The sequence below is a fragment of the Azolla caroliniana genome, unplaced genomic scaffold, assembly GCF_043228905.1.
Source record: "Azolla caroliniana isolate FFs.n. ecotype wild unplaced genomic scaffold, voAzoCaro1.0.p SCAF_9, whole genome shotgun sequence".
Lineage (NCBI taxonomy): Eukaryota > Viridiplantae > Streptophyta > Polypodiopsida > Salviniales > Salviniaceae > Azolla > Azolla caroliniana.
Genome location: NW_028230444.1, coordinates 19,358,486 through 19,379,773, shown reverse-complemented (window position 1 = coordinate 19,379,773; position 21,288 = coordinate 19,358,486). Strand labels below are relative to the sequence as shown.

Sequence of the window (21,288 nt, the reverse complement as noted above, 5' to 3'; positions counted from 1 at the left end):
CTCTACGAACTCACTCTACGAACCCACTCTACGAATCCACTCTACGAACCCTCTCTACGAACCCTCTCTACGAATTCACTCTACAAACCCACTCTACAAATCCTCTCTACGAACCCACTCTATGAACCCACTCTACGAATCCTCTCTATGAACCCTCTCTACGAATCCACTCTACGAATCCTCTCTACGAACCCACTCTACAAACCCTTCCCGAGCAAGGGCTCGTTGCCCTTTGCTTTGTGAGGTCGATGGCTTTCGTTGATCACGACTAGTGGACCTTTCGAGATCACTGCACGAGCCAAGTGATCAAACGGGTACAAGCAAAGATGAGCGTGTAAGATGAACACACAAGGGGACGATAACACAAACACGAATGCCTGTACGTCTTTATGAGGAGGAGAGGTGCATGGGCACGCCCGAAACGCTCCCTCGTCATAAGACGACCGAACGTACAAGGAAGACATGAACAAGAAAGAAAGAAAGAAGGAAAGAAACACAAATGATATCGGCCAAAGAAGTAAATACGTGTTCGATTCCAACGCAAAAGGCCCCTTTATAAAATACGGTTTGATTACAATGGAAACTTCTAGTTAACCACCAGCTCAATCAAAACATAAATACTAAATGCCCTTAGAGACAAGAGCAAATCCGAACACGACGAAGATGAACACACGAGCACCACCAAAATGCCAACGCCAACGAACCACGACCACCCGAACGGCGAGCACATGGGCTTGCAACGACGAACGGGGCGAAGCAATGTCGAACCAACGAAGCTTGGGCTCACGAGCACTTCGAGTGTTGAAGCGAAAAAGATGAGCACGTGGCGATGAGGGGATGAAGGGGTATGAGATGAAGAGAAGTGGTGAAGAAGAAGATGAAGAGCTTTGAAGGAAAAATGGAGATAGTCTTCTCCTCCCAAAACGTCCTCCAAATGAGCCCCCCTCGACCTCCTTTTATAGGAAAAAAGGAAGGGGGGTCGCCAATTTTGTCTTTAATGCAAAAAGGAATTAAATCCCTTAAATCACATTGCATTGTAAGACTAGATTTGAACTGTGCACCTCTAACTAGAAGTCAATGTGACTATCCACAAGCCCATTAACTCTCTCTTATATAATATATAATTCTATCTCTATAAATTCTTAGCCTGTCTCCCCTCTACCTTTTATCTCTCCTCTCTCTTACTTTTTACACGAGCTTCTATACATCCTTTCCATCCTTTCTTTTCATGTACTTTCCTCTAGTCTACAAAGTGCACATCACCTTTATGCCTCTACGAACCTTATGGTGCACCTTTAGCACCTTAGATTATTACCCTTCCCCTTACATTTTGTTATATTTTTCTCATTATACAAATTTACAAGTGTATGTGCAATGTTGCACATCCCCATTTTATTTGTCCCACCTGAGTTTCTCAATGTAGCCGAAAATCTTCACGACATCGTAGATTTACATTATTACGAGATATATGTCAACAAGATTAACCATGGATATCTATGATGCAATATTTTATTGAGCATGAAGGATTGGTGCATGGGAAAACAAAGATTCAAGCATCATGGTGGTCACTACTGAATGGAAGTATTTCTCTAAAGATTCGACATTCTGTATGTGGACAACATTTGGTAAGATTGTGGCAAGATGCATTATCTCTTTTTGAATGGGGACCATCAAGTGATCGAGAATATTGTAATTCATTACAAAACAAATTGTTTGTTTCTTCTTGAGTGTTGTTTTGGCATGGGAAAGAGAAGTTGAGATCTCAATTCAATCGTTTATTTCAATTGGGGATTGTACATTTGGAAGATGTGGTTGATAATGAATCTCAAAGGTTGTCGGATTTTGAAGATGCCAAGAGATGGTTATGTATTCCCCCAAATTATGGATTTATTTGGGAGAAATTACATGATATACCATTGTTGCAAGGATCTTTGCCATTGAAAACTAATTTTGCACCTTGGGTAGATTTGCGGGTACAAGATGGTACATGCTTATTACAAGTCACTACAAATATATTGTATCATCATGCGATGGCATCATTATCTTGGTTATCTCCTAAAACAACGAAGTTGTGGAATGTATATAATTCAGATGCAAGGTGGTGGAAAATATTATAACGTGGTTGGCATTCCCATCTACCATTTCGTGCAAAGGTATTCATATGGAGAGTCATGATTGGTGGGATCCCATTAGGTTCGGCCTTAAAGAGACGAGGACTAAGGTCTGACACTTGTTTCTGTTGCACCGTTGTTGTGCCTTTCGGCGCCAAATCGTTTGCGTGAGTCAGGTGGGAACTGCTAGGGTTTTGGACTAGGAAGAGGAAGAATTTAAGACGAGTTTAGTTATGAATGTGAATCAATTATAAGAAAGAGAGATTGAAACTTGTGAATCCCACAAGTATATCGTATTAGATTAATCAATATTAAGATAAGAATATAAATTTGGATTGAAAGAGATTGATATAGAAACCTCGTGAATCCCACGAGTACAGTTTATTTCGTGAATCCCACGATTATAATTTATTAATTGATGTTTTTAGAAATATATCCAATTTCCAAAATTTTCACACTCTTATTACATTGTGCTCCCCATCCTTATATAGTGATGAGAGAGTCTTAGCAATCCATGCTTTTCCTCTAACTATAGACTATATGCTTTCTCTAACATTCTTCTTCTAAAAGTGATCATGCTTTTCTAACCTCATGCGTTTTTATCGACTATAGTGTTCATGCACGCTAGATGTGCACGTGTAGCTTTTTTCTATCATGCGTTTTTCTTCTAACTAAAGCTTTTTTCCTAGAAAATATGCGTGCGAAAAACCTTTCTATGTGGGATATTTGCTTTTCTAACACTTATGATGTGCTAGTGTAATGGTAAGGCTTTACATTATTACCATGGAGGTACAAGGTTTGAATTTTGCCCTATACATGTAATATATATTTTGATATTTCTTTCATTTTCTTCATATTTATTCAATCGCTTATTTTATACGTTTTTCACGTAGTGTACGAAATACACTACGACACCGTTCCATTAGAGGATAATACACATAGGTTCATTAAATGTCCTATAGCGTGTACCATTTGGAAGTACTTATCGGACATTTGGCAAATTTTAACCCGTTGTTGTTTGAGACCTAAACAATGGGTTTTTTCTCAATATGTTCAAAATGGATCAAATGATGAGATGGAGATATTGTTCCAATTTTTACGTTATTGGGGTCTATAACACAATTGGAATATGCGTAATGCTTTCATGTTTGATAATAGACATGGGGTGAAAGCCTATATAAAGAAGCTTAAAGGTATTCTCATGTGGAATTTTTGGATGTTAGAGCATTTGGGGATCATTTCCTCAAATGCATATTCAGGTTTTTTAGTAGCATTACAGAACGTCCCTCTCCCTACATAGGCATATGATAGGTAGAGGAGACTAAGAAGTGTTGTAACTAAGTGGATTTTACATACAATTAATATAATTGTGTTGTTTTACCAAAAAGAAAAAGAGAGAGCTTATGTTGTAAGGGAGTTTGAAAACGAGATAGAAAAGAAGAACTAATTAAACAGGTTTACAAGTGACCTTTATAGTTCATTAAAAATTGCACTTCAACCTTCATCTCAAAGTGCCATTGGTAAGATGTGGGCAAGATGGTTATCTATATCTAGAGACCGATTTGGCACTTCGTGAGGCCTTTATTCAGGTCAAACACAAGGTCCCAACTAAGATGGTCGTAGTGATAAAAGTGTGGAAGGTTAAATGCAGGAGCAATAAACAAAATTAGTTGCAACATCAATAGGCAAAATTAGTAGCAACAACATATTGGTTCTAACATTTTACTTTAGTGTTCACTTAAACCTCAACCTCAACCTCATGTAAATCTAAGAGAATTTGAGAATTTTAATGTTTCTTATTTCAAATATCAATCTAAGAGTTCATTGCCATGAACACTCCAATATGTCTTCCACTTGATCTTTCTTTCTCGTCCTCTAGTTCAAAGGCTAACTGAGTACATTGTTCACATAGCTAGAATTCCCCCTATTGTAAGGACTCTCAATGTCAGTGCACATTGGGAGTAACATATTAGAACCGAGACTCTATGACCACTAGCTTTTCTTCTGGTTGAGTTCATCATTCCATGTGTAGGGCCCCATGCATATTACGGAAACACTTTGCTTAGATGCACAAAAGCCACATTGACCCAAGGAGGGGTTTTCCTTCATTATCGTCTTGCACTATGGTGATGGTATGCCAATTAGTTTCCAGGCAATTGTTAGAGGATTCAACGTTTGTAGGGGTTGATTCAACTTTTGCCAATTAGTGGGTCAAAGAATCACACAAGCTGCTTGCAATAAGCACATTGGTGGTTTCTTTGTTTCTCACTACCTCACAATTGTTCAAAGGTTCATGTTTTGTCAAATGAGGTGTCAAATTTGGCAAAGTGTGGAGCAATCACAGTTTGTGAAGTAGTATTATGTTGTCATTGCATCTTAAGTGGTTACAAGTTGCTAGAAGTTGTTCAAAGGTTCATGTTTTGTCAAATGAGGTGTCAAAATTGGCAAACTGTGGAGCAGTCACGGTTTGTGAAGTAGTACTCCGTTGTCATTGCATCTTAAGTGGTTGTTTAAGGTGTTTTTAAATGGTGATGGCATCGAGTGACATTATGTGGGAAGGTTGAGAAGTACCTAGACATAAAGATTTGGAGCAAGAACTCTCATAAAAGACTTTGCTAGAATAGAATGTCTAGAATTGAAAAGTGAAATAATAATAATTCCTAGCTTAAATGGGAATGGTTATTTGTTGGGATAAAAGGTAAAATGTTTGAGTCTTACTATCATTGTTGTAAAATAGTAGCATAAAATACGTGTAGAAAACGTATTATAAGTCTTCTACAAGTATTCAAACTGTTTTTTTAAAATACTTAATGTAAAGAAATGAGGAGCAAGAGTGACTGAGATGCAGCGGAAGGACTCTGTGTGTGTGTGTGTGTGTGTGTACGTAAGGCAAAAGAGAGAGAGAAAGAGAGAGAACTTAAGATAGAGATAAAAGACTGTATGTTACATTAACCAAAATACTTCCAATAGTAACTAAGTTACAATGGGTTGGTTTAAATACCAACTAAATTAGGGCAAGTGCCCTTTCTACTATTTACAAAACTAGCCTGATATGACCATGAGCTAGTGTGAAACCTACCACTATGGGAAGTTGAGTTCGACTCTCAACACGCCCCTTCGAACACAACTTCCATTTGTCGAAAAGTTGTTTCGGTTTGGTCTTCGAAATCTAGCTTCTGGCATTCGTAATCCTCGAACTGGATTGTTCGGCGCTTCGACTTCATGCTCAGTTCGATTAACTATGTGTTGCGTACTCACGTATCGTTGTATGTTGCGTACTCGATCAATTGCGTATAATGCGCGTGTCACTCGCAATACTTCCCCTCAAGCTCGGCAATGTGGATATCGTGAGACCAAGATCCGATGTGAATTGCCTGACCTTGTCGACTCCTAAGGCCTTCGTAAAAATATCAGCAGTCTAGAGGTGCATACTAATATGTTGTAGATCGATTTCTCCAGCCTGTACGCGCTTGCGGATGAAGTGGTAGTGCACTTCGATATGTTTAGTCCGCGAGTGGAATATGAGGTTCCAAGCGAGGTAGATGCTGCTCATGTTGTCGCAGAAGAGGAAAATTGGATCCATAATGGGAACGCTTAGATCCTTCAGTATGCGCTTGAGCCATATAGCTTCTTATGCGGCGACTGCTGCGCCCCTGTATTCAGCTTCCGTGCTCGACAGTGCGACTGTTGGTTACTTCTTATTGCTCCAGGAGATTGCTCCGCTGCCGAGGGAGAAGACAAATCCGGATGTGGATCGTTTGTCCGCTTTGTAACCTGCCTAGTCCGCGTATGTGTATCCTTCGAGTCGAATGGTCGTATTTGACTTATACATAATGCCACAATCCATCGTAGTATTGACATACCAAAGTATCCTCTTAGCACAATCGAGATGAAGGTTTTACGGATTCTACATGAATTGGCTAAATAGGCCGACTGAATAACTAAGATTGGGTCGCGTAATGGTGAGATAGATTAAGTTGCCGATTAGTTGACGATACTGAGTTGACTCGCACACGAATGTGCCGGAATCGGCATCAATCTTGAGATTACGATCGAGAGGAGTGGACACAGGTTTGCATTCGGTCATTCCGAACTTGTAGAGCAAGTTGAGAACATAGTGCCATTGATAGTTCATTATTCCGACTGGTGTTTGAATTACTTCAATGCCTAGGAAGTAATGGCGTTGTGCAAATATTTCATTTCGAATCTGCCAAAGAGAAGTGATTTGACTTTGTTAATCTCAGCGAGATCCTTTCCTCCGATGACCAAATCATCAACGCAAAGGATGATGACAATCAGGCTATCTGACTCAATTCGGATGTATAGGGAAGTATCAGATTTTGACATTCGAAATCCGATCTGATGAAGATACTGCGTGATCTTCGAATGCCACGCACGGGGTGCTTGTTTGAGGCCGTATATTGGCTTCTTGAGGCGGCATACGATGTGCGGATGGCTACGCGATTCAAATCTGGGTGGTTGAATCATGTATACTTCCTCTTCTAATTCTCCTTGGAGGAAGGCGTTTTTCACATCCATCTGGTGGAGGTGCCACCCTTTTGTTGTTGCAAGAGCAATTACGGTACGCACAATGGTCATCTTTGCCACCGTGGCAAAGGTCTCTTCGTAGTCTACGCCATGCGTTTGCGCGTGATTTACGGAGCTATCGGCATTGTGTTTCACTTTGTAAATCCATCGACAACCAATCACTTTCTTGTGCGGCGTGTGACGGAGGAGATCCCATGCCTCGTTTTTGCATAACGCTTCCATTTCCTCATGCATCGCATTGACCCATCGCGGATACTTCACGGCTTCGGAAAGCGTCTCCGGCTCCCGTACTGACGCTACCTTCATTGTAAAGGCGTAATGTTACGCCATATAATCGTTGTAGCCGAAACGGCTTACGGGGTTCTTTTCACGGGTCAATCGGCTAAGCTTCTCGTTTACGGATACTAAGGCTTTCTTCGCTCCATCTATCTGGATGATTGGGATGTCCATGCCTTGAAACTCACTGTCGAGGGAGTGAGTTGACGCGGTGTCGATTGGATCTTCGTATTCAGACATCTTGGCCTTCCCTTTGTCGAGTTTCAGACTCGGTCGAAATATGCTTTGGTCACTCGAGGGCTCCCCTGGTCCACTAAGCCGTGTCGTAATCGGGCTTTCTTCAAACATGCGTGTGAGCCGATCTTCGTCTTCTACCTCCATTTCGGCGGATTTCGGGTCAAGCGGAGTCAGAGTCGAAGTTGTTTCCGGTGTGTACCAAGATGCGGACTCATCAAAGACTACATCTCGACTTGTTTGAGCTTTTCAGGTAGATGGGTTGTAGCATTTGTACCCCTTCTGTTCAAGTGAGTATCCTACGAGGATACATTTCTCTAACTTCGGGTCGAGCTTTTGTCGTGTATCGTCGGGAATATGTACGTAGGCGATGGAGCCGAAAATGCGGACATGTGATAAGTCCGGCTTCTTTCCAAAAAACTTCTCATGACGAGTTACGTCGTGTACTCCCGAGGTTTTGCACCTATTCATGAGATATATGGTCGTGTTCGCCGCTTCTGCTAGTACGATTTCGCTAGGTTCTTCTCATTCATCATAGCCCGTGAGACTTCTACTATGTGCGGGTTCTACTGAGGTGTGTGACGGCATGAGAATTCTCGTCGGATTCCTTCCTTTCGGAGATACACCGTAAACTCATCTGAAAAGTATTCTTTGCCTCCATCCAATCGAAGGCAGCGTATGTGTCGACCCGTAGTTTTTTCGACTTCGACCTTGAACCTCTGGAAGTGTCCGAATTGAACGTGACATAATATCGGCATCCGCCGAGTGTGCTTATCTGGGCGAGTCCCCATGCATCTGAATGTACGACATCTAGGATCCCTTTGCTCACATTCTGCTCTTTCGGGAATGGATGTCGGCGTTGCTTTCCGAACTGGCACGCTTCACATACGCCCGTAATCTCCTTTGCAGTAAAGTTCGGGAGTCCGATTACAACTCCTTTCGATTGCATGTTCTGAAGCTTCTGGAGATTGATGTGACCAATTCTCTTGTGCCACAAGTTTAGGTCAGTTTCAACTTTGAGGCCCTTTGCCAACATGGCCAATTTTACCTCGTTCGATTCGAGGACAAACATACGGCCTTCACGATGGTCGTGAGCTATGACTTGATCTCCTCTTTCGATAAAGCACCCATCATTGTTGAATCGTACCTGCATTCCTTGTTCAACAATCTAACCGACCAAGACCAGATTTTTCATGATGGTAGGGACATGCATTACGTTCTTGAGATATGTTTGTTTGCCATTATTTCCGAATGGGACCTTCCTGATATGTTGTATTGGATGAGTCATGTCATCGCCTATCTCGACATATCCGGGTCGTTCGGGTTTTTGTAATTCCTAAAACCAATCTTCATGAGACGTCATGTGGTTGGATGCTCCCGAGTCAACAAACCATACGTTATTTGAGGCAGAGGCGCTAGTTGAGGCCTGTGCTGACATCGAGTGTGCTTCGTGCCTCATTACGAACATTCCGCCACGGTTGCCTTAGTCGGAATTTGTGGCGTAATTTGTAAACATTCCGCTACGATCGTCATAGTCGGAATTCGATGCGTAGTTCGTGAGCTGTCGGCTTGTTGAAACCGAATCTCGTACCTTTTTTCGGCACTCCTCTTCATAGTGGCCGTGTTTTCCACAATACCCGCATTCGATCGGGTTGTTACAATTGCTCGGTCCGGCGGGATGACTCCCGCTTCTACCGAACTCTTTGGGACCGTTCCTGTCCGCTTGCCATTGGCGGGGGTTACGCTCTTGAGTCTGCCGACCATTACGGCCTTGTTCGAATCGACCTCTATTTCCACGGCCGAAATTTCTTCTATCATCCGATTGGGAGTAGAGCATATGACCCTCTGGTGCGTTGCTCCGTTGCCATGCGTGATTTTCCACAACCAACAATATTGATTGGAGATTGAAAAATGAAGGGGGGTTCTCCCTTGCAAGAATGGCCGATCTAATCGTGCCAAATCGAGGTGTTAAGCCACCGAGGCACCATCTCGTGATCATCAATTACGACATTAATCGAACCGAGGGCATCACACAACTCCTTGATCTTTAAGGTATAGCTTGTGATCGACATGTCCCTTTGTTGCATGTTGTTTAGCTCCTGTAGAAGTTGGAGCTCTCGTGCAGCCCTATTGGCCACAAAAATCTTCTTGAGATTTCCCCAAGCTTCTTTCGATGTTTTCGAATCTCAAATATAGCCAAGCATATGATCATGAACGCATGATGCAATGCAATACAACACACGGCTTGCGGCCTGCTCCCAAGCGGGATAGTTGGTGTGTGTTGGGTTGGGTTGAGTTTCGTGAGCTCCTTCAATGTAGCTCCAGTAACCTTGTCCGACAAGGTATTGATGCATCTTGTATTCCCAAGATGTGAAATTTGTTCTGTCAAGCTTCTCGGTAGGAAGAGCGCTTCCCATATGAATGTTCATTATGTCGATTTCTTCTTTGTTGATGAGCCGGTTCTGTTGATCGTCGGCGTGTACCACAACACAGTTGAATAGATTTGATGAAGCAACCACACGCTCTGATACCATGTAAAGAAATGAGGAGTAAGAGTGGCTGAGATGCAGGGGAAGGACTGTGTGTGTGTGTGTGTGTACGTAAGGCAAAACAAAGAGAGAAAGAGAGAGAGCTTAAGACAGAGATAAAAGATTGTATGTTACACTAACCAAAATACTTGCAACAGTAACTAAGTTACAATGGGTTGGTTTAAATACCGACTAACCTAGGGCAAGTGCCCTTTCTAGTATTTACAAAACTAGCTTGGTATGACCATGAGCTAGTGTGAAACCTACTACTATGGAAAGTTGAGTTCGACTCTCAACACTTAAAATACGTTTTTTATAGATAAAATATGTTAAATACTTAGAACATGTGTAGAATATTTAGAATGCGTGTAGAATACTTGTAAAATATGTTAAATACTTCTTAAAATAATTTCAAAAAAAAATTAAAAATTAAAATTTTTTGTTAAATACATAGAATGTACGTCAAAATTTTAGAATATGAAGAGTACGTCAACTTTTAAAAATCGGCAGTTCTTAAATGTAGAATACGTGTAGAATACTTTAGAGTATTCTAAAACGTCCTCTAGATGTAGAATACGCGATTTTTAACAACTATGCTTACTAAGGGTGAACAACTTATACATCTATATAAGAACAAAGAAAATTCTAATCATCAAGAAAGGGGAAGTCTTACAAGTATAACCATATTAAGTTATCACATGTAGTTTTGACCACAATTTTCTATACGAGAGGATAAGAGAGTGCGGGTTAATGGAGAATATAAAGATTGAGACAACTCTTAAGGGTCAAGTGTGAACTTGCTAGGGGGCCTGGGTTTAGTTATCAATATGAGGCCTACCTAATCTCATTGGGGGATCATTCGACTATGCCAAGAGTGTGACCTTGTGGTGGACAATCTCTTGTGGCAAGGGTGTGCCAATACGAAGTATGACTCAAAGCCTATAGTGATGGTATGGGGCGTCATTCAAGGTTCGAGTTTATTGCAATCCTTTCACTTGGGGGTGGTCCGGTGAATCGACACCCTTCTTTCTCTTTCTTTCTCTCATTCTTTTATTTATTTCCTTATTTTCATGCTTACAGTAAAATATATTCCTAAGAGGAAGAAGTGTAAAACACCCAAGTAGATCGTTAAGATCTATAGGAGAGCTTTTAACGCATTGGATCTTGGTTATGTAGATTGTGGGTTTTAAAGGCTTCTTTTTCTTCTAATGGAGAGAATTTTCAGAAAAAGTTAAACTAGTCAAAACTTGCCAAATCTCTACAAAGATTTCCAAATGTTATGAGCAATAGGGCATTGAATAAACCTTATGTATACAATCTTCCAATGGAATGGTACAAAAGAAATGTATGCCAAATCCCAATCCTCTTTGTCTTAAGGTTGAACCTAATGGTAGCCCCCCAATAATCACTCCGCAAATAAATGACTTTGCACGACATTACATGTTAGCATTGATTTGTTATTGAGCTATGTAGAGTTACTTTTTGTAATACTATACTATAGCATATGTCAATGCTGAACCTTCATGAGCTTCAACATAGTGTTTATGATTAATTGATTTAATCTTGCTATTTTTCTAGGTTGTACCAGCAAGCTCTAATCAGAAATAGTGGGAATTGAAAAATAAATGACCTTTCTAGAAGAAACATATCATTTACCTATTTTCCACAAAATAGTAGATCAAAATTTAGCCTACTTAAGGGCAACCATGGTTCTAGAATTCCAATATATATTTACAGCTTTTAAAGGAGAGTTGTAGGCAATCAAGGCAATGCAAAAACAAGTGCATGGAAATTTCTTCATAGAATTTACATAAGGAACAAAGCTTTCTCCTATCATATAGTTTTGCTCAAGCATGTTCAACTGGTTTGCCTCCTTTGAAAGATGGAGTTGACTAAATATGTTTGAATGAAGAGGATGTTGCTTTTAAGTGTCCTTTTTGAAGAGTTAACTTTGGATAGAGGGTGATTTTAACTTTCTTCATCATTTGAAGAGTTTGTTCTTACCAAATGAGAATGAGGAAATTAGAAGTTTAAGACAATTAACTTTGGACTAAGCATTATGGCCCACTACGTTCTACATTCACTACATATACGATGTCTCATGTCATTTTTTTTCGTCTTTCACTATCCTTATTTGTGGTTTTCATAGGTCATCATGGCTAGAGCTGTTGTAATGTTTTCAGCCTAATCATTTTGTCATCTATGCAGAAATTCTACTAATGAAGAATAATTTTTTAGGAAAAAAAAACTTTATAAGAAGTATAATAATGGTCATTTTGATAATGATATACAATTTTACTTCTTTCTACTTTGAAGGCGTGTTGCAACATAAGAGCATTAGATAAAGGCAAACAAATTCATGAGGAGGTTGTGTGTAGAGTCTTGCATGATAAAGACATTTTATTGGGGACTGCTTTAATCAATATGTATGCCAAATGTGGTGTGCCTGCTAAGGCACAAGAAGTTCTTAAAGTGCTTCTTACCTGAAATGTCATCTCTTGGAATGCACTACTTGTAGGATATGGCCGACAAGGGCAATGTTATGAAGTGTTGTACGATTTTGAACATATGCAAAGTGAGAGGCTTTCTCTAGATGCAGTCACCTTCATTTGTACATTGAAGGCTTGTAGAAGCATAAAAACAACACACACAAGATAGCCAATTCATGACAGAATTACGTAGTTAATGTAGGGGGATAATGTATTTGGTACCACTTTCGTGGATAAGTATGTCAAATGTGGGATGCTTGCATAAGTAGAGAAAGTGTTGAAAGGCCTTCCTGATCGAAATATTGTCCCTTGAAACGTCCTCATTGTTGGGTATACTAAGCACAATCAGGTTCATGAAGATTTATGTCCTTTAAGCAGCTGCAAAATGAGGGCCTTTCTCCAGACATTATCACCTTCATTGGCATCTTGACGGCTTGTGGTAGCTCAAGAGATATAGAAAAAGATAACAAGATATGCAATGCTCATTGTAATAATGGACTATTTTGTATACATATTGCCCGTGACCACTTTAATTTTAATACCAATGGAGGATATTTTTTATGGAAAAAAAAAGATATACAATTTTAATATTATATAACGATCACAACCATGATTTGTTTTGTATGTACTAGTAGTGTTGCCTTTTGATGGCTAACATTGCTTGTCATGAGAACGGTATTCCAAAAAATTTGCCTGTCAAATGACGGTTTGTCAAAAAAACTGCCCCTTCAAAAAGTAAATACATCGAATATTCGTACTAAACAATATATTATACCCTTCTATCCTTAGCATCTTTCCAAATTTCATATACACGATCCCATTGTATTTCTTCAATGTGTGGCCCATTCAATAAGATTCACATTAAATCGTCTAAATGTTCTATATTTAATCGTTTTCTTTTCATCTCTTTGATGAGATTTTGCTTAGAGAACCCTCTCTCACACGAAACCGTGCTAGATGGAATAACCAAAGTAGTGTGCCATAATTTCATCAAATGAGGGAAACTATCTTGCCAATCCTTCATTTTGCAAAATATACGCTAAGCTTCACGCATAGTATAGCCTTCACAATTTAAACATAAAGTGTCAACAAACCTATAGAATTCCATTTCACAAGCCTTTGCATTGACATCAACATTTGGTTGTAAGTGAGAAATCAAAAATCCCAACCATGTCTTTGCTTTACTATCCCTAATCACATCATCCTCTGCATAATGGCATGGGCTGAATAATTTTGTTGCATTGAAGAGGCTTAAGCTTAAAACAGGGAACCTTGCATTTAGTCCATCAATAATCTTTTGCACATAATTTTGAGATAGTTTAATACAATTTTCAAGTGATCCATCTATAAATGGCATCATTCCCTTAGATTTTCAATATTGAGATTCTTATCATTGTGACTTGCTTTATCCTTGGGAATTTGTTTGAAGTTTAGTTCATGTCTATATGTAATGTCATCTTTATCCTCTATTTCCAAAAACCCAACTTTAGAACATCTTAAGAATTTGGATAAATACATTGCTCAATCTGCAAATGTGTCATTTCTCAAGAAAGACCTCCACAAATTAGAAATAGTAATATCAATTTCTGCACCAATTGAAGTTACATCCAAATTCTCTTTTTGAAGTTTGAAGCTCAAAATATTCATCAAATGCAACACATCAACCATCATACAAAAGCAAAATTGTACACTATAGATACAAGTTTTATTATACCACTCTTTTAAGTTCTCTTTCTTCCAAATAGTAAGTATTGTAAGCATTATACTCACTAGTCTTTCCATGACTTGACCACATGACAACCAACGAATATTATGAATTTGTAAGGGTCTATGAGCATCCAATTGCATTTGCTCCAAGAGCTCTAAAATTTCATGTGTTTGGTGCTATTGTTAGCCCATGCATATACCTTATTTGCAATTTTTTCTACAAGAATGAGCTCACGGATATATCTAGATACATCGAAAATAACCAATGCTTCTCTATGAGCAAGACAATGTACACCAACCAAATTTGGGATATCATTTTTCATTAATGTTACTATTCCAATTTCACTACCAATAATTGATGACGCACCATCAGTGGTTAATCTAATCAACTTGTTCATGTTGAGGCATCGATCGCCTAATATGTTTAATATATGTTCATACATATATAGTTCTACCTTTACCATTGGGAATTTTCAACAAAACCATATATTCAATTTCCTTAGGCCCACAACCACCACATTGCAAGTATGTAATATACACAATGGGGTGCAACTCTAATCCATTGTCAGTACTTTCATCTAGCATCAAAGAGTAGATGGGGAATTTATTAGGTTTGAGCTTTGAATTTCTAGAAGATATTTCCCAAAGGCAACCAAAAATTTATATCCTCCATATCTATTAGTATAAGATATATAATCATGTTGCTTAGGCATATTAGACACCTCTAGTAGCACACCCAAATCATATAATTCTTGGTATGTAGCGATAGCCTATACTATATGCTATAGCTTATGAATTGTAATTTGTAACTACTAATACATGTACAATTGTTTTGGCCTTAGCAAAATTTAACGGTATTAACAAAATTTAAACCTTCATTTTTACGTTTTTATAAAATATATGCCCGTCAAGATTGACAGTTTCATTTTTAAATTAACCTGCATATACGGTTATATTTGCCAAAAACAATCAAAACGGCCGTCAAAAGGCAACATTGTGTACTAGTAATAGATACAAAAGTTTGAAAAAGGATTTGTATAAAATGAGAATATATAGCAATATCCATATTATAGTGTACAATTTCTATCATTTCTTTTGTTATATCAATATGTGCAAATATTGGCATCTAAGCTTGTCATAGCTATATATCTTTTCATGTAAATGATTTGTGCATCTAAAAGTAAGAGTCATTATCTCCACCAAGTTGACATAAACCAACTAACCAATGATAATTTTGTTCAATAATGGCAGTTTTGTTCAATAAAGGGATATTGAATAGGGATATTTTTAGCCCACCCTAATATCTAGTTAGTATCGTTTTAATCGAACCTTAAGGTTTGTCCTTATACCAACAACTTAATAAATGAATGTAGTTGTAGAAGTCTCTTTCAATGAAATAATAAATTGACTTTTGTTGCTTGATATCTAGTTCGTATCGTTTTAATCGAACCTTAAGGTTTGTCCTTATGCCAACAACTTAATAAATGAATGTAGTTGTAGAAGTCTCTTTAAATGAAATAATAAATTGACTTTTGTTGCTTGGAATTTTTCTACAAAGAGATCAAAAGGAACTTGTGAAGAACATTTCTTGCTTAGAGAGACAAATTATACAATCTTTTTGGCTCACCACGAAACTCAACCACTACATGCCAACAAGGTTTCGTTGTTTTCTAAGAATTATAGGAAATTGTAGGCTAAATGTGCATTGCAAGACATACCTATTACATGTCATTTTAGTATAATACTCTTGCCCCTACTACCAGATTGTTGGAAATTTCACATCATCTCCTAACTCCTTCTAACAATCGGCAACGGTTCCATTTGAACCAAACCAAACCGTGAAACCGTGGCTTAACGATTTGGTTCGGTTCAGGTTCAAGTTTTTATTATGGGTCAGTTCGTTTTGGGGGGTGAACGGTTTGGTTCGGTTTGGTTTCAGGTTCCATTTGAATTGAACCGAACCGCAAAACCACAGCTTAACGACTTAATAATTTGGTTTGGTTCAAGTTCAAGTTTTTTTTATGGTTCAGTTCGGTTTGGGGGGTGAACGCTTCAATTCGGTTTGGTTTCAGTTCCATTTGAACCGAACCGAATCGCGAAACCACGGCTTACTGGCTTAATGATTTGGTTCGGTTCAAGTTCAAGTTTTTTTTATGGTTCAATTCGGTTTGGGGGGTGAACGGTTCGGTTCGGTTGGTTTCAGTTTCATTTGAACCGAACCGAATCGCAAAACCACGGCTTAATGGCTTAATGATTTGGTTCGGTTCAAGTTCAAGTTTTTTTTATGGTTTAGTTCGGTTTGGGGGGTGAACGGTTTGGTTTGGTTTGGTTTCAATGGTTAGAAACCGCGATTAAAACGGTTTAATGGTTTTTTTTGTTTTTTTATTTTTTATTTTTTAAAATTTTAAAAGAAACTTTCATTTTAAAGCCTAATTCTCACATTTTAGGAAAATATTTAAAATAATGAAAATTTTAAATTTAAATGTTTACCTAATTTGAAAACTGAAACCAAACCACAAACCATGGTTTTTACGGTTTGGATTTGTTAGACAGTTTCGGTTCAAATGGTTTCGTGGTTCAGTTCTTTTCGGTTGAAGTTTCAAAAAAATTTAACAATTCGGAGTCTATTCACTCTCTCGGTCTTCATCATTATTCAACAAGTTGCTCAAAAACATAAGATTAGTTCAAAGACTACCATAGACAATACCAATGTTCACGCTTTTCCAACTATGCATTTACTTCTTACTTACTACCTAATGCCAATTAAGAGCACATAATACAACAACAAAGCTCTATTTATCCGAAAACTAAACACAAAAGACAGAACACAACATGTTACATCAATAAAAGTTTTGCTCAAATAAGAGATACTTTATATGGTGATCTTTTTTCCAAAAAGATGAAGTGTTTGGGCTTCCATTTTAAGTGAGCATTGTTGCCTTTTTGGTATGATGACTCGAGCTAAATTCTTTTTACCTATGTTTCACCCTTGAAGTTCATTAAAATAGTTTTTCCTTCAAATTAGGTTTGCACCTACTCATTTTGAACTTGAGACTCCCAAACCAAATCCTTGTCGATTATAAGTTGTTGTCTAAAAAGGAGACTTTACAATAGATCAAATTCATTGAGAGACGAGAAGCTCATATATGTACACTTATGAGTGCAGACCGGATCAAATTAGTTCCACGATGTCGACAATGCAAGATGTCCTAAAGGGCAACTGTTAACACAACGACAACCTAGTTTACTCTATCATATAAATACATTGCTCATTCTTCGATATTGAAAAGGTAGGCTTGACTTTTTCAATGCGAGTTGTCAATGTTCAAAAAATCATAGTTAAATCATACTTGCATACATTCATACAAAAGTCTATGTAGAATTGACTATAAACCAAAACTAGCTCAATGTGATTAACATTGCGACAAAAGAGAAGATAATCAATATCTCAATTCTGTGTTTTCTAATATGTGAAGAAATTTGTCAAATAGTAAATATCGTTTCATTCTCTTTATTTGCAATAATGTATTACAATTCAAAGAATGTGATTATTTACATCTCAACAATGTGTTGACCAAGGAAAGATTTACAAGTTACTCGCACGTAAAAGCTATTGTCACTTGCTAATAGGTATACTAATGGAGGAGAGCATCTGAACTCTGAAGAAGTTGATCCTTGGGAGGCTCTCTATATATATAAAAATGGGAGTAAACAAGGAAGAGTCCAAGGACTAAAGTAAGGAAGGACGCGAGAAACCAATAAAAGTAGTCTACATGGCCCAAATTCAAATCCGAGGGTATCCATCCCGCACTCCCATCTCGGGTTGTAATATCGTTCACAATCGTGACAAAGATGCTACTCAAATAATAACCCCCACCAAGGAAAAGTAAGCTAACCGCACTACTAACCGTCCTCATTCCATCGGAAACCTCAGTGTAAAAGAAGTCCATGCTTCCGGCGTAGACAAAGTTTGTCGAGACTCCGACGAGGAACGTTTGTGGGATAAGCCACAAGACGGAGAGGGTATGTCCCTCTTCTATGGCCTGAAGGCGGTACGCCTCGACAAGTGCCGAGATGACCATAACCACAATTCCGATAAAGATGGATGTGCCTTGTACTTGAAGAGAGGTTGCCTGGTGAGCAAAGCCTTTTTTCAACGGATTAAGCAACCAACCAAGTAGCCTTGCTCCTCCCACGTTATACACGAAACCAGTAAGAATGGAGCCGGTTATCGAGAAGAGGTGGATCGAAGCTGCTGGTATAGTGAGCCATTGGGTCACTTGCATGTTCATCTCCAAGGCTTGGACTTGGAACAATGTGTTCATTTGGGCTGCCATGGCGGCCATACATGTGGACGCGATGCCGACCGGGATGACACGTAGTAGGCACTTTAGCTCTTCGACTTGCGTCACCGTGCACAATTTCCATTGGTCCAACTTTTCCTTGGGCTCCTCCGGAGTTGTCAATGCGGCTTTATCGAGAAAGCTAATAAAAGCACAAACAAGAAAAAGGAGATTTAATAAAGCCAAAGAGAAACAACAAAAAAGCAAGCATGACAGAAAAGAAAGAGTTCTCCAAAAGACACTCGAAAAACATTTAGATGAAGATGCTAAATGGTAGAGGATAAGAAAAGAGTAATCGGTGCGAGTAACACGACAAAAAGGAACGTACAGTACAATAGGAATCCGGAATGGTGACTACCCAAACACAAACAAACAAAAATCATTTAAAACCAATACTACTTTTATTCATGGCAATACATTATTAACCCTTTCTTTGGGTGTTGTTGCTACCTAACAACGAGAAGAAAAAGGGGCATTTTAAAGTTAAAAAGCGAACTTACGAAAGGGAGTTCGTGTGCGGGATTTTGCGGCAACCGGGAATGGCCGACAAGTTGTCTTGTCCGGGCACCTCGTGGAGCTTTAGGGTGGGGTCTCTCCGGAGAGAGAGGGACCGCTTGCGGACCGACACGACCAGCACTTGGACGATCCGGATGAAGGGGTTCCCCGCTGGCCGCCATTGTCGGCACCCAGAAAAGACCACAAGCGAAAGGATCAACCCTAGCCCCGACTGCATAGCACAAAGCCCAAACCCTAACCCCCATCTCCCCATCTCGCTGTCCACGTACGTGACGACCGTGGTGCCCACCACTTGTCCGGCCGAGATCGCCATCGCCACGAGCGTGAAATACTTGGCCTTGTCCTGCTCTGATCGCAGCTGGTCCGCCCCGATCGACGACACATTGGGCATTGCCGAGCCTGAAGCCACGGCTATCAAATAGAGAGATATGGTTATGAAGAGCTTCGCTCCCGAGCTCGATTCCATCGCGTTCCAACATACTGCTACCATGCCCGCGGTAGTAGTCTTTTAAAAATCATCCAAAAAAAAAAAACCCATGTAGTCTTAAGAGAATAACAATCATTGTGCATTAATGGTGAGAATTGGGCAAGGGATTCATCCATTCCAATATATAAGACATGGTCTAGACTCTAGAGAGGCAAGGCATGGACATAGTCTAGAGAGGTATGGTATGTGTGTGTGTGAGTATAAACCTATCAAGATGCATTTAGTGATGACAATTGAGCTAGGGATTCATCCATTCAAATATATAGGACATGGTCTAGAGCGGTATGGTATGATATGGTACATGGTATGTATGTGTGTATATATACCTAGGGTTAAACAATTCAGAGTATGGTATGGTGTGGTATACTAGTATGTGTGTATATGTATATACCTAGGGTTAAACAATTCAGAGTATGGTGTGGTATGGTATAGTAGTATGTGTGTGTATATGTATAGACCTAGGGTTAAACAAATCAGAGATATGCCCATTAGACTATGATATGCACAATAACATGACAAAATTTGTGCCGATGAATTTCCATGTTTTGAATTGATTTGTTTTTGGCTTACCAGCAAGCTCAAGGTCTGGAAGATGGTGGCGGCCCAGAGGCGGCCGAGGTAAGCGTCACTCACGAATGCGCCCAAGAACGAGCACATGAACGTGGTGCCCGTCAAATTTGTGACCGAATTCGCGGCGTGCGCGCTCGTCTCCCCCCAAACTTGGACCAGATAGATGACCAGATTGCCAAGAATGCCAAAGAAGGAAGAGTAGTAGAATCCAAATGCCACTGAAACCAAAACACACACACACACACACACATGAAACTAAAAAATGAATGCTTATATATCAGATCTCTTTCAGGCTCCCTTATCGTGTAAAATACGGCATCCTATCGATAAGCTATTCAGGCCATTCAGCACACAATGTCATGGGGTTCCCCACATCTTCCACATGTTAGGCAGGCATACTTTCATGCCATGCCACATCTCCCGTGGTGAATCGGATCGAACAATCTCATGCTCTAATATGACCCCGACAACAAACATTTTTACATATCCATACCATGGCCATGGCATTTCTCGGAATTAAGCACCTCTATGACCTAAAGACCAAATCGCACGGCATGCCACATCGATTGTCCACACTAGCGGACTTCACGATCTATTGAACCCAACGGATCGATCGAATATCGACCAAATGGTGTATCGAACTAACCCAACCCACACCTTATTGGTCGATTTTGGATAGGTCGGGGGTATCGAACTACCCAGCCGACCACAACCTTTGAAAATTCAAGGAGTTTCTTTCTTTACCTGCATTCCACAAGGCACGATTCCAACCGCCCAAATCATCTCTATCATCGGCAGGGCGGCCCAACCAATCCATGTACATTCCTTTCTCTCCAGGGCTCTTTTTGTTGTCATTGGGGTTGGGATGGGAGAGCAAGGGAGCAATGTTGCTCTCTTCATCATTCATTGCACAGTTGTTTTGAGAAAAACCAGGGTGGTTTTAAGAACAGGGGAAGGGTGGATTTTGGATCAAATAGGGGAAAGTGTGGTTTTGGGGGGGCTTGGAAAATCTGATAACTACATACATACATACATACATACCCACCCACATGGTTGTAGGGGGTAGTTATGTGTCTTTCCTTTTCCCTCTTGGGTGCCACATATATATACATACATACATACATACATACACGCATGCATTATTACATATATATATATATAGATCATACATACATATGCAATTTTGGTGGCTAACTGAATCCTTGTGTGGGCCACTCCGTCCAATTGAATCTTGGATCCAAATTTCCGAGCTTCGTTTGCTAGATAAGATATATGTGTCTTTTTACACACATTTGTGTGTTGTATTGCGATGCGATTCGACTCGTTGGGGGTTGCATGCATTCGAAATATCCACTCCTTCCAATTGGAGCTTGGATCTGAATTTCCGAGCTTCATTTGCTAGATAAGATATATGTGTCTTTTTACACACATTTGTGTGGTGTACTACGATGCGATGTGATGCGTTGGGGGCCACATTCA

At 39.5% G+C, this 21,288-nt stretch overlaps 1 protein-coding gene across 5 annotated transcripts; it reads right to left on the bottom strand.

Annotated features, from left to right (window-relative positions):
• Nucleotides 1-17,372: 17,372 nt before the first annotated feature.
• On the bottom strand, nt 17,373-20,827 carry LOC147860469 (protein NRT1/ PTR FAMILY 8.3-like). 5 transcript variants are annotated; one of them, XM_087324652.1, is made up of 4 exons: nt 20,554-20,822; nt 19,810-20,027; nt 18,737-19,257; nt 17,373-18,378 (listed from the first exon to the last, which is right to left on the bottom strand). In XM_087324652.1, exons 1-4 carry the CDS (start codon nt 20,714-20,716, stop codon nt 17,529-17,531), a joined length of 1,752 nt encoding a protein of 583 aa, XP_087180778.1. In that variant the 5' UTR covers nt 20,717-20,822; the 3' UTR covers nt 17,373-17,528. The 5 variants fall into 5 exon arrangements, with proteins under 5 accessions (XP_087180778.1, XP_087180779.1, XP_087180781.1 ...); XM_087324653.1 differs by lacking the exon at nt 20,554-20,822 and having other exon boundaries at nt 18,737-19,232; nt 19,810-19,950; XM_087324655.1 differs by lacking the exon at nt 18,737-19,257 and having other exon boundaries at nt 18,220-18,378; nt 20,554-20,827.
• Nucleotides 20,828-21,288: the final 461 nt, after the last annotated feature.